Source organism: Lagenorhynchus albirostris, chromosome 7 (assembly GCF_949774975.1).
Source record: "Lagenorhynchus albirostris chromosome 7, mLagAlb1.1, whole genome shotgun sequence".
Taxonomy (NCBI): Eukaryota; Metazoa; Chordata; class Mammalia; order Artiodactyla; family Delphinidae; genus Lagenorhynchus; species Lagenorhynchus albirostris.
In genome coordinates this window covers 96,990,300-97,008,722 of record NC_083101.1, presented here as the reverse complement: position 1 = coordinate 97,008,722, position 18,423 = coordinate 96,990,300, and the positions used below count along the sequence as shown (strand labels likewise).

At 38.1% G+C, this 18,423-nt stretch overlaps 1 protein-coding gene across 1 annotated transcript in view; it reads right to left on the bottom strand.

Annotated features, from left to right (window-relative positions):
- Nucleotides 1-517: 517 nt before the first annotated feature.
- Nucleotides 518-18,423, bottom strand: part of LPL (lipoprotein lipase) — a 29,379-nt gene continuing 11,473 nt past the window's right edge. The window contains exons 4-10 of the mRNA XM_060155562.1: nucleotides 17,784-17,895; nucleotides 16,977-17,210; nucleotides 15,544-15,786; nucleotides 13,461-13,581; nucleotides 12,553-12,735; nucleotides 4,649-4,753; nucleotides 518-2,499 (exon numbers count right to left, since the gene is read on the bottom strand). Coding sequence (XP_060011545.1) covers nucleotide 2,499; nucleotides 4,649-4,753; nucleotides 12,553-12,735; nucleotides 13,461-13,581; nucleotides 15,544-15,786; nucleotides 16,977-17,210; nucleotides 17,784-17,895 — 999 coding nt within the window. The 3' untranslated portion in view covers nucleotides 518-2,498. The remainder of the gene's footprint in view (nucleotides 2,500-4,648; nucleotides 4,754-12,552; nucleotides 12,736-13,460; nucleotides 13,582-15,543; nucleotides 15,787-16,976; nucleotides 17,211-17,783; nucleotides 17,896-18,423) is intronic.

Genomic DNA, 18,423 nt, shown 5'->3' with positions numbered 1-18,423 from the left:
CAAACCCACATTCCCTGCATTGGAAGGTGAAGTCTTAACCACTGGACTACCAGGGAAGACCCTGTATGTTGTTCTTTCTCATTATCAAGACAATTCAAAGAAAAGGTCTAAAAATGCACCCTCTCATCCCAAATAATTCATTTTATTGCACAAATGCCACTGACTTTGTAGCTAATGGTCAGACCTCAGAAATAGAAACACTATTCCAGAAAATGGTGAAAGATATTTTTATATTAATCTAACATTTTACTTGTGAAAAAGTATCTGGCAGGCAAGGAAAGTTCTGTGTATTTTTTTAGGAAAAATTCTGTATCATTTTTCTCTATAATTTAAAGGATCTCTAAGACTTTGTACACATGTAAATATAAAAAATAAAATATAATATGCACTGTAATTTTTAGAAGTTATATTTTTTACTAAACATAGGATTACTCAGTAAAAATTTGCTTAATGAATCTGCCCTAAGAATAAATTTCTTTTTGGAGGGGTTTAAATGATACAAAGTAATGACTTAGTATTGTAATAAAATTTCATAAATTTTATTAAAAGCAGATTCCATTTCTTCACATAGTTAAGTAAGTTTTGTGTTTTGTTAAGCCCATTTTATTGTATTACTTCATAAGAGTAAGTTTGCTCAGTGAGACTGTCACTGATAAAGACATGTACAAAGTTAGCACCAAACAGCTATAAATGCAGATAGCCACAACGACCTTTCCAATATGTACAAACTCCCTTTACACATACACACATATATTTACAGCTAATAAATAACATTTAAAGCGAAAGCATTGCTGATATATATAGTGAAGTCTGTAGAAGCCAGAGTTCCCAGGGGCATACACTGATTTGATTCATATTTTCTAAAGTTGAGGCACCCTTGCTCAAAACCCAAATCCAGAGAATTAATGAATTAACAACAAAGGGTGATGCCAACAACATGTCGCACAACATTTTATTTTTAGAGAGAATTCATTCCAAGCTGGCTGATGTCAATCACAACATTCATCTTATTTTGTACAGGCAAAACCATATTTCTCAGATGAAGGGCTTAAGTTCTGGCACCACTGGAACAATTTCTACTCCAATATGTTCCAATACATCTCTTGATCATTTACCTTCCAAGCCACGCTGAGGAATAATCATACATGTGGGGCTTCATATGTGAATATGTGTTCAGACACCCACACACATTCACAGTTTGGATTCCCAGCAATAGCCTCTGAGATATTTGACTTCTTTATCATTTTATAATAATATATAGAAAAGCATTCTGAAAATATGAGATCTAGTTTATAAATAATTGTTCACTCACTCTTGACTAGTTGTTAAAAACAACAACAACTCTCATGATATTCCATGTGATTATAACAATGGAGGATCCTTTTAACTGCCCACGATGGTTTTAAGCACTGCCTATGAATATATCCTGTAACTCTTCTATTTCTTTACTTAGTAAAAACAATCCTTGTCTAAAATTTGTAAGAGTTTGCATGATGCAAAATTTGACCTTGAACACATATTTTCTTATCAAAATTAGGGAAGAAAGAGACATGCTCAAAGTCTGACTGAAGCATGGCTGAAATAAGCCTAAAATTAAATAGTAACCATCATATATTACAGGACATCAAATCAATGAATATAATTTTGAAAATCTGATAATAAAATTATTGTTTCATTTTCTTTCTCTGTAGTTAAAATTATGTGTAAGCTGATGATAACAGGCTCATTTTAAACGCCTATCCAGGGAAATTTGTTAAAATATAATCTTGAGATAAAGCAAGAAAAGGAAGGGGAAAGACTAAGCCATAAACAGTAAAGCCTATTAAGATTTAATTGATCTCAATATTATATGTCCTTTAATTTGTAACTTTTTTATGATGCAACCAACCACAGGGAGTATTTAAAGCTTTAGTGCTTTATCAACTCTATTCTCCTTTCCTCTCTCCAAGTCACTAGTTCCTGGTTAACTCCTGGGCTACACCCCAATGGCAAGAGAATCATTCCAAGAAAGTAGGTATTTTGACTGATAAGTAAATGGGTCCAACTCATGCCACAAAAAATCACTTTCTGTATTTAGACTTGGAGAAAACTTTGAAAAGGTTATCAGTCTAGAAAATGCAGAATTCCAATTAAAATGCGAGGTTCTAATCAATTTTAGGCTATGGCTAAACTTACTATATGAAGAGGTCTGATTATTTTACCATGAGCCCAAACAATTCTTATTTCTTTCTCAAAGGACAGAAGGCAGTGCTTTTCATATCTGCTATTTTTTAATGTTGAAAGATGTGCTATTTGGCCACTCTACTCCTCAAATTGAATTAGCCACTTTTCAGTGTTTGAGACTGTCTCCTAAAATAACTAACAAGGCTATAGAGCTGGGATTAATACTCAGGAAAGTCCACCTTTAACCACCCAAAGCACTGGGCATCTTTTGTAAAAGTTACTTCATTCTTCATAGAATTCATAGGCTGTTCTTTCTTCTGTAGATTTCCCCAGTTTCTGAGAGAAAACAGAGGAAGAACGGCAATTTATTACCTGCTTAGTGTTTTATAACCCTTCCCCCCTCCCCCCACTACTTTCATGGTGAAAAAGTAGTCACCTGGAAGTTCAGAACAAAGGTTGTGAGAATAAACTGAATCAGAGGAAGTGGCAGGCTCATAGCAATAAAAGACACTCTAATATATACTTAGCCATGTCCTGATAAGCAGTATCATTTTCAGAAGACTGAACCAAATGATTTCAAAATTTAGGAAGATTGCTTACTTCTAAAACTTGTTAAATAAAATATCTATTTTTTCTTTTCTTGAGCGTTCTAATGAGTTATATCAGAAAGTGAGAGAAAGAGAAGCTTTTATTTGATTGATTAATTTAGTCACAGAGGCGACAAACTGCAGAGGGCTATTAGTCTGATTCATAATTACCTCCTAGATAAAGATCAGATGTAAAACAAAAAAAAGCTCTCTAAATATATGTTGTTCCAGTAGTCTTATAATCAGATGAGGAATGTATCATAACTATCTCAGATAAAGTCTTATAACTTATATAAATAATATGACCAATACGACCAGAAATACTTTATAAACAGCTGGAGTTATTTCCTAACTTTTCGAGTTTTGTTTTTAAATTCACATTATATGTTTAGAGTTGTGGATGATTTGGAGAGAATGTATGCAGAGGTGTGTTTGTGTATGTTTACAGGTAACGTAAAAGCAATGTATAAAACTTCATATAGGAGTTCCTTTCAAAGAGTTAAAGCAAGTGTGAAATTGCCTCAGATTTGTGATGAGGAAAAACAAAGCAATGAAGCTCTTAGTAGAAGTCTCCACTTAGATAAATATTCAGTTATTCTCCCTGGCTCAATACCAGTAACTAGTCTCTATTTCAAGTTTATCTTGAGTGCTCTTACATTAATGTTTTCAATCCAGATGGCTTCATCTTGTCACTCAAAGTACATATGTCATAATGCCATTATGTAAAAAAATATAAATATTACATGTGCATAGAGAAAGTCTGAAAGGATATAAATTAAAATGCTAGTTGGGGGTTGTCCCTGGGTGATAGTTACAATGATTTTATTATCTTTTTGCCTGTTTTCTCTAATCTATTCAAAATCCATAATTATCCATGGATAAACTATCTTATAAAATGGAAATTAAAAATAATAGAGATATTCCACATTAGGGTCTTTAATATACTTTGTTTGATTAGAAAATTCTTATTCTGTACTTTCGTCTATAAATGTAACTGGGAGAAGACAAACCGAAAGCAATTGGCTTTTCTATTTCCAGATGATGTCGTGACCAACTTTTCCCATTGTTTCTTATGTCACTGGCTTCTATGATATAATATGATATGATCTAAGCTTTCCCCCTTTATACCTATAAGCCATCAGCACTTGGCTTCTGGCAGCGGAATGAGTGGAGGAATGAAAGTGGCACACTTTGGGAATTCAGGAGGGGATGGGGAAGGTCACATGTTCAGTCTCTACTTAGTACTGACACTCTGGAATGATTCAGCTGACAGCTGCCATGTGGATTAGCCTTAAAGGTCAGGTAGAAAAGAGCCAGGCAGTTGTTTTGAGATGGAAAAGAGAACCATCTCCTAAACTCTAAGTCCACTAGCTTTCCGTCTTTGGGGGTTTTGAGATGGATGCTTGGTGGCTGCCCCTTTGGCTCTCTGTCCTGGAATCTGCTGGCACTTGGAGAATCAAGGAGGACTCGGGCTGCAGCTGATGTTTTGCTCCCCCGGGTATATCCTGGGAGGAGCTGCACCCACAGCCGCAATCACGGCTACTAACTTGTGTTGTATCCACTGCACATAGGGTCTGTAAATGGGGCAGTACAGGAAAAAGCAGAAGTGAAGATTTTGTGGTAGTTCAAGATGTAAAATAAAATCTAAAAAGTGCACCTGGGGTGAAGGTCAGAGCTGGCAGAAAGAACAGAAAGAAAAAGAAAATAGAGGAAGTACTGCCGAAAGCAAATGCACAGGTCTAATGTGTATGCAGGAGGCCTGAGAAAGGCCACCCGAAGGCTCTGATCACAAGACTCAGTCCAAGCCTTTAGTGCAGGGGTGAAGGGCAATGCATGAAGCAGCATCCCTCAGAGAGCAAGTTCAAGATACCCAGACAGCCTTAGCCCATGATGCTCACCAGCCAGACTTTCTATTCAGAGACTTGTCATGGCATTTCACAAATATCACAGGTGACTTTCCTTTCTGCAGATGAGACATCTTCTCCCTGGAACAGAAGATCACCCTGTGGAAGAAAATGGACGTGAGCACACCATATTGGAACAATAAAAATGTTCAAAAATAAATGGTTCAGTCAGGGCTGTTTGAATCCTACATAATCGTTCTGATTGTTTTGATATTTCCAATAATTACCTGTTTATACTCAGGCCATTCAGGTCAGCAACACATCCGAATCAGAGGGTTATCTGAGGGCTTAACCCACTGTCCAGCAGTAAAGCTAGTTCATCAGTGCAGACAGGCATACAGACAGCACAGACAGCCTGGAACAGGCTTAAAATCACAATATTTTCACCAAAAAATGATACAAGATCAATTTTACCACTTCTTAGTGTCTGCATTAGGGAATTCACAAACTAGCCTTCAACTGGCCCTGCTGGAAAAACAAATACTCTGTATAGCCTCTCCATTCACAACCTCTTTTCCCCCCTTTTGGTTATAAAAGAAAATGACAAAAGAGAAATACATTATCAACACTTATTTATTTATTCATTGGTCATGCCTCATGGCTTAGGGGATCTTAGTTCCCCAGCCAGGGATTGAACCCAGGCCCTCCACAGTGAAAGCACTGAGTCCTAACCACTGGACCACCAGAGAATTCCTTATCAATCCTAATTTAAAGAGTCATTTTATTTACAATAATAGTATACTACAGTTTGCAAAATCCCTGTACATTTAGTATAAAATTTTAAATCTTATGGGGCTCTCTATGCAATTCATTTTATCTATGTGAAGTGGGGTTGGGAAGAGAGGATGAGATTATCTTGGAATCTTGTCCTTCTTGAAGAGGTTAGTTTTAATCTTTGAATGTCCAAGTGGCATCTCTGAGGTTCTCTGCATAACTAACTGTTTTGTGCTTGCAAGAATCAGTGCTAAATGAGAAGCTGAGATTCTTGACTTCTAATCTCAACTCTCACTCAATGACTGGCAATTCAGAGTTTAGGTTTTCTTTCCATAAAATGCAGAGATACCATTACTTCCCTAGTATGACAATAAAATAACACACCTAAAAAATGATAGGTGTAATTATCTAGGTAATGTAGTTTTAAAGACAAAGCTTACTAAAGTTTCACCTGAACATTGGAGGCTCCATAAATACTATTTCTAGGTAATAACATTAGAGTGAATGAAAATGAATGGAGAGGGGCGGAGTCGGGAGGGGCGGAGTCAAGATGGCGTACTAGGAGGACGCGGAATTCGCGTCTCCTCACAACTAGGGCACCTACCAGGCACCGATGGGGGACCACGGACACGTAAGGGGACTGGAGGAACCCCCAGTGACCAGGTAGAAACACGGAGAATGGGGGGAGTGAAGGGGGATGAGAAGTGGAGGCGGGATGGGACTGGTGCCCCTGAGGGGCGGCTGGGGGAGGGGAAGGGATCCCACGCTGAAAGGGGTAAATTGGGGAACCACTGGGGGGCAGAGGATCAAAAGGAAGTGTGGCCAGGTTTCCTCTGCCCACTTGGACCCCGAGGAACCTGCTGAGATCCTGGGCCTGATCCTCTACCCACCAAGGCCCCCTCCAGCCATGCTGGCCCTGAGGGAGTGGGAGGGTGAGAAGGGGGAGCAAAAACAAAGGCCGGACCTCCGGCACCCCTGAGGGGCGGCTGGCGGAGGGGAGAAGTTCCTACACCATAGGACCCACCCACAGTTAGAGGGTCCAGTGGGGTGGGGGAGACCCTGGGGGAGACGGTGGTTGTGGGACGTGAAGGAATGGAAGGGAACGCAGGCAGTGCTTTCCCTGTCCACTTAGAAAATGGGAAGCCTGTTGGGCTTGCGGGCCTAATCCTCTGCCCTTGGAGCCTCCCTCCTGCCGCACAGAACCTGAGCCCCACCCCTACACCCCCAACCAGGGCCCCACCTCTACACTCTGAGGGCCCCTCCAACGTGCTCAGCCTAAACCCCACCCACACATGCTCACTCAGGGTCTTACCTCCAAACTCCAGAACCCCACACTCCAGAGGCCCTCCTTCCAATGTGCTGCCTCTCCCCTTCTGTGCACTTCCTAGGCAGAGGCCCCGCCCCCACGCTTGAACGTCACCCCACCTAGGTCCCACCCCACGCTCAAGCGTCAGTCCCCCACCAGCCTAGGTACCGCCCTACCCAAAACCCCGCCCCTGCCTAAGTTCCACCCCCTGCCTAAATTCCACCCCCATAGCCAAGGATTTTTTTTTTCTTCTGTGTGGTTTTATTTTACCTTGTTGCAGTTGTTTCATTATAGTTTTATTTTTCCTAATATATTTTTTATCTTTCTAATTTTATTTTTTTTATCCTTTGATATGGTACTGCTCCTTCCTTTCTTTCTGATTTCTTTTTTTGTTTTTAACCATGCCACAAAGCTTGTGAGATCTTGGTTCCCAGGCTGGAGGTCAGGCCTGAGCTCCTATGGTGGGAGCTCCGAGTTCAAACCGCTGGACTAACAGAGAACCCCAGACCCCAGGGAATATTGATTGGAGTGAGGCCTCCTGGATGTCCTCATCTCAGCAACAAGACCTGGCTCTATCCAACTGCCTGCAAACTCAAGTGCTGGACGTCTCAGGCCAAACAACCAGTAAGACAGGAATACAGCACCACCCATCAAAAAGAGAAAAAAAAAAAAAAAGGAATGACAAAAAAATATGTTACAGACAAAGGAGCAAGGTAAAAACCTATAAGACCAAATAAATGAAGATGAAATAGGCAATCTACCTGAAAAAGAATTCAGAGTAATGATAGTAAAGATGATCCAAAATCTTGGAAACAGAATGGAAAAAATACAAGAAACATTTAACAAGGATCTAGAAGAACTAAAGAGCAAAGGGTGATGAACCACACAATTACTGAAACTAAAAATACTCTAGAAGGAATCAATAGCAGAATAACTGAGGCAGAAGAACGGATAAGTGACCTGGAAAATAAAATGGTGGAAATAACTGCCAGAGAGCAGAATAAAGAAAAAACAATGAAAAGAATTGAGGACAGTCTCAGAGACCTGCACCAACATTTGAATTATAGAGGTCCCAGAAGAAGAAGAGAAAAAGAAAGGGGCTGAGAAAATATTTGAAGAGATTATACTTGAAAACTTCCTTAACATGGGAAAGGAAATAGTCAATCAAGTCCAGGAAGCACAGAGAGTACCATACAGAATAAATCCAAAGAGAAACACACTGAGACACATATTAATGAAACCATCAAAAATTAAATACAGAGAAAAAATATTAAAAGCAGCAAGGGTTAGTGTTAACATACAAGGCAATCCATGTAAGGTTAACAGCTGATTTTTCAGCAGAAACTCTGCAAGCCAGAAGGGAGTGGCAGGACATATTTAAAGTGATGAAAGGGAAAAACCTACAACCAAGATTACTCTATCCAGCAAAGATATCATTCAGATTTGACGGAGAAATTAAAACTTTTACAGACAAGCACAAGTTAAGAGAATTCAGCACCACCAAACCAGCTATACGACAAATGCTAAAGGAACTTCTCTAGGCAGGAAACAGAAGAGAAGGAAAAGACCTACAAAAACAAACCTGAAACAATTAAGAAAATGGTAATAGGAACATAATATTGATAATTACCTTACACGTAAATGGATTAAATGTTACACCTAAAAGCCAAAGATTGGCTGACTGGATACAAAAACAAAACCCGTATACATGCTGTTTACAAGACACCCACTTCAGACCTAGGAACACATACAGACTGAAAGTGAAAGGATGGAAAAAGATATTCCATGCAAATAGAAATCAAAAGAAAGCTGGAGTAGCAATTCTCATATCAGACAAAATAGACTTTATAACAAACACTATCACGAGAGACAAAGAAGTACACTACATAATGATCAAGCGATTAATCCAAGAAGATATAACAATTATAAACATTTATGCACCCAACATAGGAGCACCTTAATACATAAGGCAAATGCTAAAAACCATGAAAGGTGAAATCGACAGTAACACGATAATAGTAGGAGACTTTTAACACCGCACTTTCACCAATGGGCAGATCATCCAAAATGAAAATAAATAAGGAAACACAAGATTTAAATGACACATTAAGCAAGATATTCTTAATTGATATATATAGGACATTCCATCCAAAAACAACAGAATACAGTTTCTTCTCAAGTCCTCATGGAACATTCTCCAAGATAGACCACATTTTGGGTCAAAAATCAAGCCTTGGTAAATTTAAGAAAATTGAAACCATATCAGGTATCTTTTCTGAACACAACGCTATGAGACTAGATATCAATTACAGGAAAAAAAACTAAAAATTACAAACACATGGAGGCTAAACAATATGCTACTAAATAAACAAGAGATCACTGAAGAAATCAAAGAGGAAATTAAAAAATACCTAGAAACAAATGACAATGAAAACAAGACGACCCAAAACCAATGGGATGCAGCAAAAGCAGTTCTAAGAGGGAAGTTTATAGCAATACAATCCTACCTCAAGAGACAAGAAACATCTCAAATAAGCAACCTAACCTTACACCTAAAGCAATTAGAGAAAGAAAAACAAAAAAAAAACCCAACGTTAGCAGAAGGAAAGAAATCATAAAGATCAGATCAGAAATACATGAAAAAGAAATGAAGGAAACACTAGCAAAGATCAATAAAACTAAAAGCCAGTTCTTTGAGAAGATAAACAAAATTGTTAAACCATTAGCCAGACCTATGAAGAAAAAAAGGGAGAAGACTCAAACCAACAGAATTAGAAATGAAAAGAGAGAAGTAACAACTGACACTGCAGAAATACAAAGGATCATGAGAGATTACTATAAGCAACGATATGCCAATAAAATGGACAACCAGAAAGAAATTTAAAATTTCTTAGAAAAGCACAACCTACTGAGACTGAACCAGGAAGAAATAGAAAATATAAACAGACCAATCACAAGCACTGAAATTGAAACTGTGATTAAAAATCTACCAACAATCAAAACCCCAGGACCAGATGGCTTCACAGGTGAATTCTATCAAACATTTAGAGAAGACCTAACACCTATCCTTCTCAAATTCTTCCAAAATATAGCTGAGGGAGGAAGACTCCCAAACTCATCCTATGAGGCCACCATCGCCCTGAAACCAAAACCACACAAAGATGTCACAAAAAAAGAAAACTACAGGCCAATATCTCTGATCAACATAGATGCAAAAATCCTCAACAAAATACTAACAAACAAAATCCAATAGCACATTAAAAGGATCAAACACCATGATCAGCTGGGATTTTTCCCAGGAATTCAAGGATTCTTCAATACATGCATATCAATCAATGTGATACACCATATTAACAAACTGAAGAATAAAAACCATATGATCAACTCAATAGATGCAGAAAAAGCTTTTGACAAAATTCAACACTCATTTATGATAAAAACCCTCCAGAAAGTAGGCTTAGAGGGAACTTACCTCAACATAGTAAAGGCCATATATGACAAACCACAGCCAACATCGTTCTCAATGGTGAAAAAATGAAACCATCTCCTCTAAGATCAGGAACAAGACAAGGTTGCCCACTCTCACCACTATTATTCAACCTAGTTTTGGAAGTTTTAGCCACAGCAATCAGAGAAGAAAAAGAAATAAAAGGAATCTAAATCAGAAAAGACAGACGTGAAACTGTCACTGTTTGCAGATGACATGATACTATACATAGAGAATTCTAAAGATGCTACCAGAGTACTACTAGAGCTAATCAATGAATTTGGTAAAGTAGCAGGATACAAAATTAATGCACAGAAATCTCTTGCATTCCTATACACTAATGATGAAAAATCTGAAAGAGAAATTAAGGAAACACTCCCATTTACCATTGCAACCAAAAGAATAAAATACCTAGGAATAAACCTGCCTAAGGAGACAAAAGACCTGTCTTTAGAAAACTATAAGACACTGATGAAAGAAATTAAAGATGATACAAACAGATGGAGAGATATACCATGTTCTTGGATTGGAAGAATCAACATTATGAAAATGACTATACTACCCAAAGCAATCTACAGATTCAATGCAATGCCTATCAAATTGCCAATGGCATTTTTCACAGAACTAGAACAAGAAATTTTACAATTTGTATGGAAACACAAAAGACCCTGAATAGCCAAAGCTATCTTGAGAAAGAAAAATGGAGCTGGAGGAATCAGGCTCCCTGACTTCAGACTATGCTACGAAGCTACAGTAATCAAGACAGTATGGTACTGGCACAAAAACAGAAATATACATCAATGGAACAGGATAGAAAGCCCAGAGATAAACCCGTGCACAAATGGTCACCTTATCTTTGATAAAGGAGGCAAGAGTATACAATGGAGGAAAGGCTACCTCTTCAATAAGTGGTGCTGGGAAAACTGGACAGCTACACGTAAAAGAATGAAATTAGAACACTCCCTAACACCATACCCAAAAATAAACTCAAAATGGATTAGAGACCTACATGTAAGGCCACACACTATAGAACTCTTAGAGGAAAACATAGGCAGAACACTCCATGACATAAATCACAGAAAGATCCTTTTTGACCCACCTCCTAGAGAAATGGAAATAAAAACAAAAATTAACAAATGGGACCTAATGAAACTTAAAAGCTTTTGCACAGCAAAGGAAACCATAAACAAGACCAAAAGACAACCCTCAGAATGGGAGATATTTGCAAACGAAAAAACTGACAAAGGATTAATCTCCAAAATGTATAAGGAGCTCATGCAGCTCAATATCAAAGAAACACACAACCCAAGCCAAAAGTGGGCAGGGGACCTAAATAGACATTTCTCCAAAGAAGTTATACAGATTGCCAACAAACACATGAAAAGATGCTCAACATCACTAATCATTAGAGAAATGCAAATCAAAACTACAATGAGGTTCACCTCACACCAGTCAGAATGGCCATCATCAAAAAGTCTATAAACAGTAAATGCTGGAGAGGGTGTGGAGAAAAGGAAACCCTCTTGCACAGTTGGTGAGAATGTAAGTTGATACAGCCATTATGGAGAGCAGTACAGAGTTTCCTTAAAAAACTAAAACTAGAAGTATTATATGACCCAGCAGTTCCACTACTGGGCATATTCCCTGAGAAAACCATAATTCAAAAAGAGTCATGTACCACAATGTTCATTGCTGCACTATTTACAATAGCCAGGGCATGAAAGCAATCTAAGTGTCCATCGACAGATGAATGGATAAAGAAGATGTGGCACATATATACAATGGAATATTACTCAGCCATAAACGGAAACGAAATTGAGTTATTTGTAGTGAAGTGAATGGACCTAGAGTCTGTCATACAGAGTGAAGTATGTCAGAAAGAGAAAAACAAATATCATATGCTAGCACATATATATGGAATCTAAAAAAAAAGAAAAAAAAATGCTTCTGAAGAACCTAGGGGCAGGACAGGAATAAATACACAGACGTAGAGAATGGACTTGAGGACATGCGCAGGGGGAACGGTAAGTTGGGAGAAAGTGAGAGAATAACATTAACATATATATACTACCAAATGTAAAATAGCTAGTGGGAAGCAGCCGCATAGCACAGGGAGATCAGCTTGGTGCTTTGCGACCACCTAGAGGGGTAGAATAAGGAGGGTGGGAGGGAGACACAAGAGGGAGGGGATATGGGGATTTAGTATGCATATAGCTGATTCCCTTAGTTATACAGAAGAAACTAACACAACATTGTAAAGCAATTATACTCCAATAAAGATGTTAAAGGAAAAAAGAAGGAAAAAAACATGTGAGCTACCTTTGTAGGCTAGAGATTAAGGCAAAATAACCATTTAAAAAGAAATGAATGGAGAAAAATAAATTTAATTACTTTTTTTGAGTCTCTCCTGCCTTTACTCTGATCTTCTCAATAGCAAAGCCGGGGCTGCTCCACCAGTTGGACCAGCTGAAGTATGAATCGCTGATCCATTTGAGTTTCAACATTAGCAATTCTCCAATATCCACCTCAGTGTAAATTAGAAAGGAGTATGTTTTATTTGTGGAAACTTCAGGCCTGAATAAAAAATCAACATATTTGGTTAGTTCTGGAAAGCAGGGTTTTTTTTTTTTTCCTTTTTCTTCCTCCAAAGATATAAATAGCTTTACTGTTCGGGGAATATTTTTCAAATGCAAAAAATGTCCAACAAAATATGCAAGATGCATGTCAATGGCATTTAGTGTATTTTAAACGATATCTACACTAATGTGTACCTTTAATGTATTCCAACTTTTATCCTAACAATATGAACTATGTAATATAATTCTTAAGAGAAAAAAGTCCATAAGTCCACCATTTAGAGATATTTTCATTTTCATATAGTCACTTTCAATTTGTATTGATATGTGAACGTGTTCTTTGTTACAGTCATAGTGTACATAATACAATTCCCTTTTCTTTCTTTGTTCACTTCATATTTTATCTTTCACTTTTTGCCATGTTTTACCTAGTTTTCTATAATCACAGTTTATAGAGGCTAGATTGATTTTCTTGATTTGTTAAACCACAATTCACTTAGCCATTGCCTCAGTTTTGGACACTTGCTTTGCTTCTAATTTATGCTACTATATGTACCACTGCAATGAACATCTTTTGCCATATAGCTTTTTGAAAATTTTTCTGTTAAATATGTGTTTTTCTAGGTGTCCTATGCCTCTTCTGTTCCTCAGACCAATGATTAGAACAGGAAGCAGTGCCATGATAAACCCACATGCTGGAGGTCATGTTCCGTGGCTACTCACAGGGTGAAAGGGATGTTCTCACTCTCGGCCACAGTGCCATACAGAGAGATCTCGAAGGCCTGGTTGTTGTGTGTATCACTCTCAGTCCCAGAAAAATGTATCTTTACTTGGTAATGGAAGACTGTAGAGAGAAAAGCAGAACAACCTCTGATCAGTCTTTATGGAACACTACAGCCCAAATAAGCAGGCAATTCTGAACGACAGACAGTAAGTATCTTACTAATGATCAACAGGAAGTGCTCATACATGACTATAATTATGTGTGGCTTGGAAAGATTTCTTCATGTCTGTACAGTGCTCACTACTAGAAAATTCAGAATTTGAATTCTACTCCCTTGCATTAAAGTGTGATTGTAGTGGATAGGAAGAATCCAGGTGTATCTGAATTGCTAAAGCCAACCCAGAAAGTAGTCAACTTTGATGGGGTACTAGGAAGATCAAACCAAGAGGCCAAAATTCCCATGAAGCTTTCACTATGAACTCCACCTTTCCTTGGCTGTTTTGTCCCTTAGCATCTGGAACAAGCATATTTGGTATTTTTTACTGTCACTGTATGTGACCATGTTTCTTCATGTTTCTTGGGTATGTCTGATCTCCCTACCCTGTATGTAGGCTCCTTCAGTTCAGAGGGTCACGTGTACCTTCTATTCTCCACTGTCTAGCACACAGTCAGTAAATAATAGGCCCACAATAACATTATTTCATTAAGTCACCAGTGAGGCTGTAAAGAGAGCCAGTTCCTAAAGTGTTCTGTATTAGAGAGAGCCTCCAGAAGCAGGTACTTAAACTTCCACACCTCCTCCTACTCTCCCCATCTCAACTAAAAAACCTGAGTAGATGGGATGCGGGAGACGTTAAGGGATAGGAAAGGCAGCAGGCTTGCAACACAGCTGTAAAGGATGAAGAGAAAGAGTTTGGGTTAAATGGAGCCCTTGCAGGCATCGCCACAGACCAGAGCAAGGGAAGTCTGACTGCCGAAGTGTCCCCGGAGAACACTGAGGCAGGATGCTGGGGATGAGTGAGCCCTGCCCAATTCTTCAGAAGATTATGGTCTCCTCTATACCTGACACACACTTCCCTACTCTGAAAAGTCAAGGAAACTAAGGATTCCCTCATTGCTTAAAATATTTCCTTGAATTATAGATGCTCCAAACCTCTGGACCACCAAATGCACCCCTAGATTCTAACAAACCACCTTAAAAATGGGTGCCTCTATCAGATATATTTTACCCTGGGAAACTGTTCTTCAATGCCATCTCTTCCCTCATATTTCCACCTGGACTCCACATAAACCAGCCTTTCTGATATTAGTCCCTCTCTCTAGATTTATCTGATTATCTCCTCTTCCTGTCTCCCTTCAATTCCTGCAGGCCTTGCTCTGAACAAGCTGCCAAGTTTGAAATTCAACTGTGAACAAATTCATGACAAGATGGGAATATCTTAGAAAGTCTGGTATAGACTTCCCTCCCAGGAATAGTTATATTTTCAAATACAGGTGGTTCTTGCCTTCACTGAAAGCAGACTTTAGGAGTTTGCAAACTTTTTCTATAAAGGGCCAGACAGTAAATAATTTAGGCTTTGTGGGACCAAATAGTCTCTATCCCAACTACTCAGCTCTGCTGTGGAGGCATGAAAGCAGCCTTAGTCAGTACAGAAATGAATTAGTGTGGCTATATTCTAATAAAACTTTATTTACAAAAGCAGGTGGTGGGTTGGATTTGGCCCATGGGCCATAGTTTGCTGACCCTGGATGAATGGTTTCAGATTAACTTGGAGCCTGGTGCTGATGCAGTGGTCCATGCTAATGGTCACAAGTACAAAGGATGGTGGCAAGCAGGGCTGCTGCATAGAGCAGTGCAGTTGTGCCCTGGGTCTTACTGGCAATGGGAATTAGGAGCTTCAGTGAAATGGATTAGTACAACTCCTTCTCTACCAACAGAAACACAAGTGAGGGATCGGAGTTTAGCAACATCGTTTTATCATCTCTGTTGCAATGGACAGAATCAGTACATGTGATGCAACAAGCATGATAAGAAAAATAGGATCAAATCAATTTTCCTATTTACAACAGTCTCCAGCCTACCTTTGTAGGGCATCTGAGAACGAGTCTTCAGGTACATTTTGCTGCTTCTTTTGGCTCTGACTTTATTGACCTCATAGCCCAAGTTGTTGCAACGGTTCTTTCTGCAACTCAGGCAGAGCCCTTTTTCAAAGGCTTCCCTGGAATTGCACCGGTAGGCCTTACTTGGATTTTCTTCATTCAACAGAGAGTCAATGAAGAGATGAATGGAACGCTCGTGGGAGCACTTCACTAGCTGGTCCACATCTGGGGCAAAAGAGACACAAAGAACATTTCAACTCTGTGACAGTCCACAATGAGTGTTTCGTCTTGCATGTCTAAAATAGTTGAGGTGTGGTGTTAGAATAAAATGACCCCCTTGATTGTAGGTCCTATTGAAGGAGGTACTCTTGGCGGCAGCTTCTCACCTACCCCCAAGAGTGCCAAAGTTGCAAATTTATAGGGAACTTTTGATGTTTTTGCTGTCTCCATTTGTGAGTATGTTTATGAAGCTATAATAAGAGACATCCAAGATAGAAGTTGATTTCCCCCAGTTTATCACAACTTTCTCTTATATTGAAAGCATATAATACTTCTAAATGCTTCTAGAAACATAACTCTAGAAACCACATCATAAAGGGCAGGCATAATTGTTAAATTAATAGTATTTTATCATAGATATTGATACTATGTATAATTGAGGGGTGTGTCACTGCTAATGATTTTTACATTAAATGAATTATAGAAATAATCAGCAATGTCATAAACGTGCAGCTATTACCATAAGCTTTATAACAATTGAAATTAGTAACATTATGCTGTAAATTCTATAATATATGCCCCAAACACCTGAGCATATTGACTACAGGTAGGTCCCATTGTCCACAAGATATGCAAAGGTCCCTTAAAACAAATCATAAAATTAACACAGCTAACATGATTATTAAAGTAAATATTAAAAACTAATATTAAATTGTATTTTCTTCTTAAAAATTTGGAATATTTATTCTTAGGGAATGGCGATTTTTTTCTGATTTGTACATCTCTTTAAAAGGCTGACAAAAGAAATTTGGACTAATTAACATGTCCTTTACTTTTAGTAAAATTCAGAATAAGTCTACTTGTTTTGCAGCTGTATTCAAAGTTTAGCATATGGCCAGATAACACTTTCAAAGGCAGTGCAGTTCTCTTGTCTAAATCTCACCATGTTTTTTTTCCTTTTATTACTGCAAGTGCAGTAGTTTACAATATAAGTGTAGTTTACAATATAAGATGAAATGTCTCTCTGACCACAGGAAGTACTGAACCTCTGAGGTGGTCATGCTAAATGTGACAGACTTCTTCAAAGTCTAAATGTGTGTATTCAAACTATGTACTTGTGGAGAATGGGTAGGACACTTGGTCAGTAAGAGTTAAGGTGAAAACTTACATTTAATTAACTTCTAAATTATATTTACCTCCAAGGCCTCTTTCTGCAATCACACGGATAGCTTCTGCAATGTTACATCCTGGTTGGAAAGTGCCTCCATTAGGATAAATGTCAACATGCCCTACTGGTTTCTGAATTCCAATACTTCGGCCAGGCGACCCTCTGGTGAAGGTGTGTAAGACATCTACAAAATCCGCATCATCTGGAGAAAGGCGACCTGGGGCTTCTGCATACTCAAAGTTGGGTCCAGCTGGATCTAGGCCTTAGTGGGAAAACAAAAAGTCCTCAGAGCTTTTTAAATTCCCATTAGTTTTAGTCTCCTCCAATATCACCTTATCATTCCATTGTTCATCGTTTGAATGTAAATGGCAGCCACATAGATTCTTATTAGCACCTCCTATTCTATAGTGACTGGATTTTTAAATTACTGAGATTCATAAAAGCAGCTTAACTCCTTCTCAAATAAAATTTGAGTTTCTCAAACTAGCCATTAAATAACAATTTTCACTCAGTATGACTTGATTCCCTTTTGTATCAATAAATTATTTCTGAGCCTGGTTAGAAGGCGTTTATATAGTGCTAGGCTCTTTCTTCCTCTCTACACAGGCCAAACAACCAATTGCTATTGGCCCAGATGACAAGACTCCTTTTTCCAAATGGCCTCTGGTGTTGGTCCTTTTTCATTTTTCCCAGTGTTGATGTGAGAGGTGACATATGTGTGTGCAATAAACTATCAAAGCACAGAGCAGAGGGAGGAGGGAAATGGGTTTCTCAGAGACACCACTGGGCTCTCTGTGCTTAACTCTGCACCATTTCTCTTCTACTGCTTTCTTACCAGTAATTCTGTTGACCTTCTTATTGGTCAGACTTCCTGCAATGCCAGCAACATGGGCTCCAAGGCTATATCCCAAGAGATGCACATTGTCCAGAGGATAATTAAATTCATCCTTTGGAAGAAGAAAAGAAAAAGGTATTTGATATTTTAGAGTTCTTTGCAAAATATCACTGCTAAAAGTTTAATAGTATTCCCACCAAATAAATAAATAAATAAAATATATTGTTTTGAAAATATAGGCAATACTGAAAATTAATTCTACTTATTTTAATTTCTTGTTACAGATGAGAGGAACATATACTATAGTATTGAGATTTTCTCTTTCCTTAATAACATATTTAAATTAGAAAGTTTTCCCATACATCTGAAATAAAAATGTATGGAAACATGAATTTCCATACATCTGAAAATACATGTATATGTGTATATTTATATATAGATATTTGTATATATATTGAATAGATACATACATATACAAATATATATTTAACTCATTATTCTCTACTCTAAATACCCTGCATCACTTTATTCTTTAAGGTTAGCCAAGCAATGACTTAAAATCAGAAAATATTACAGGGGAAAGGACCACAGACATGTTGAGTCCAGTCTCCTCATTCAACAGATGAGAAGTCTGAGGTCC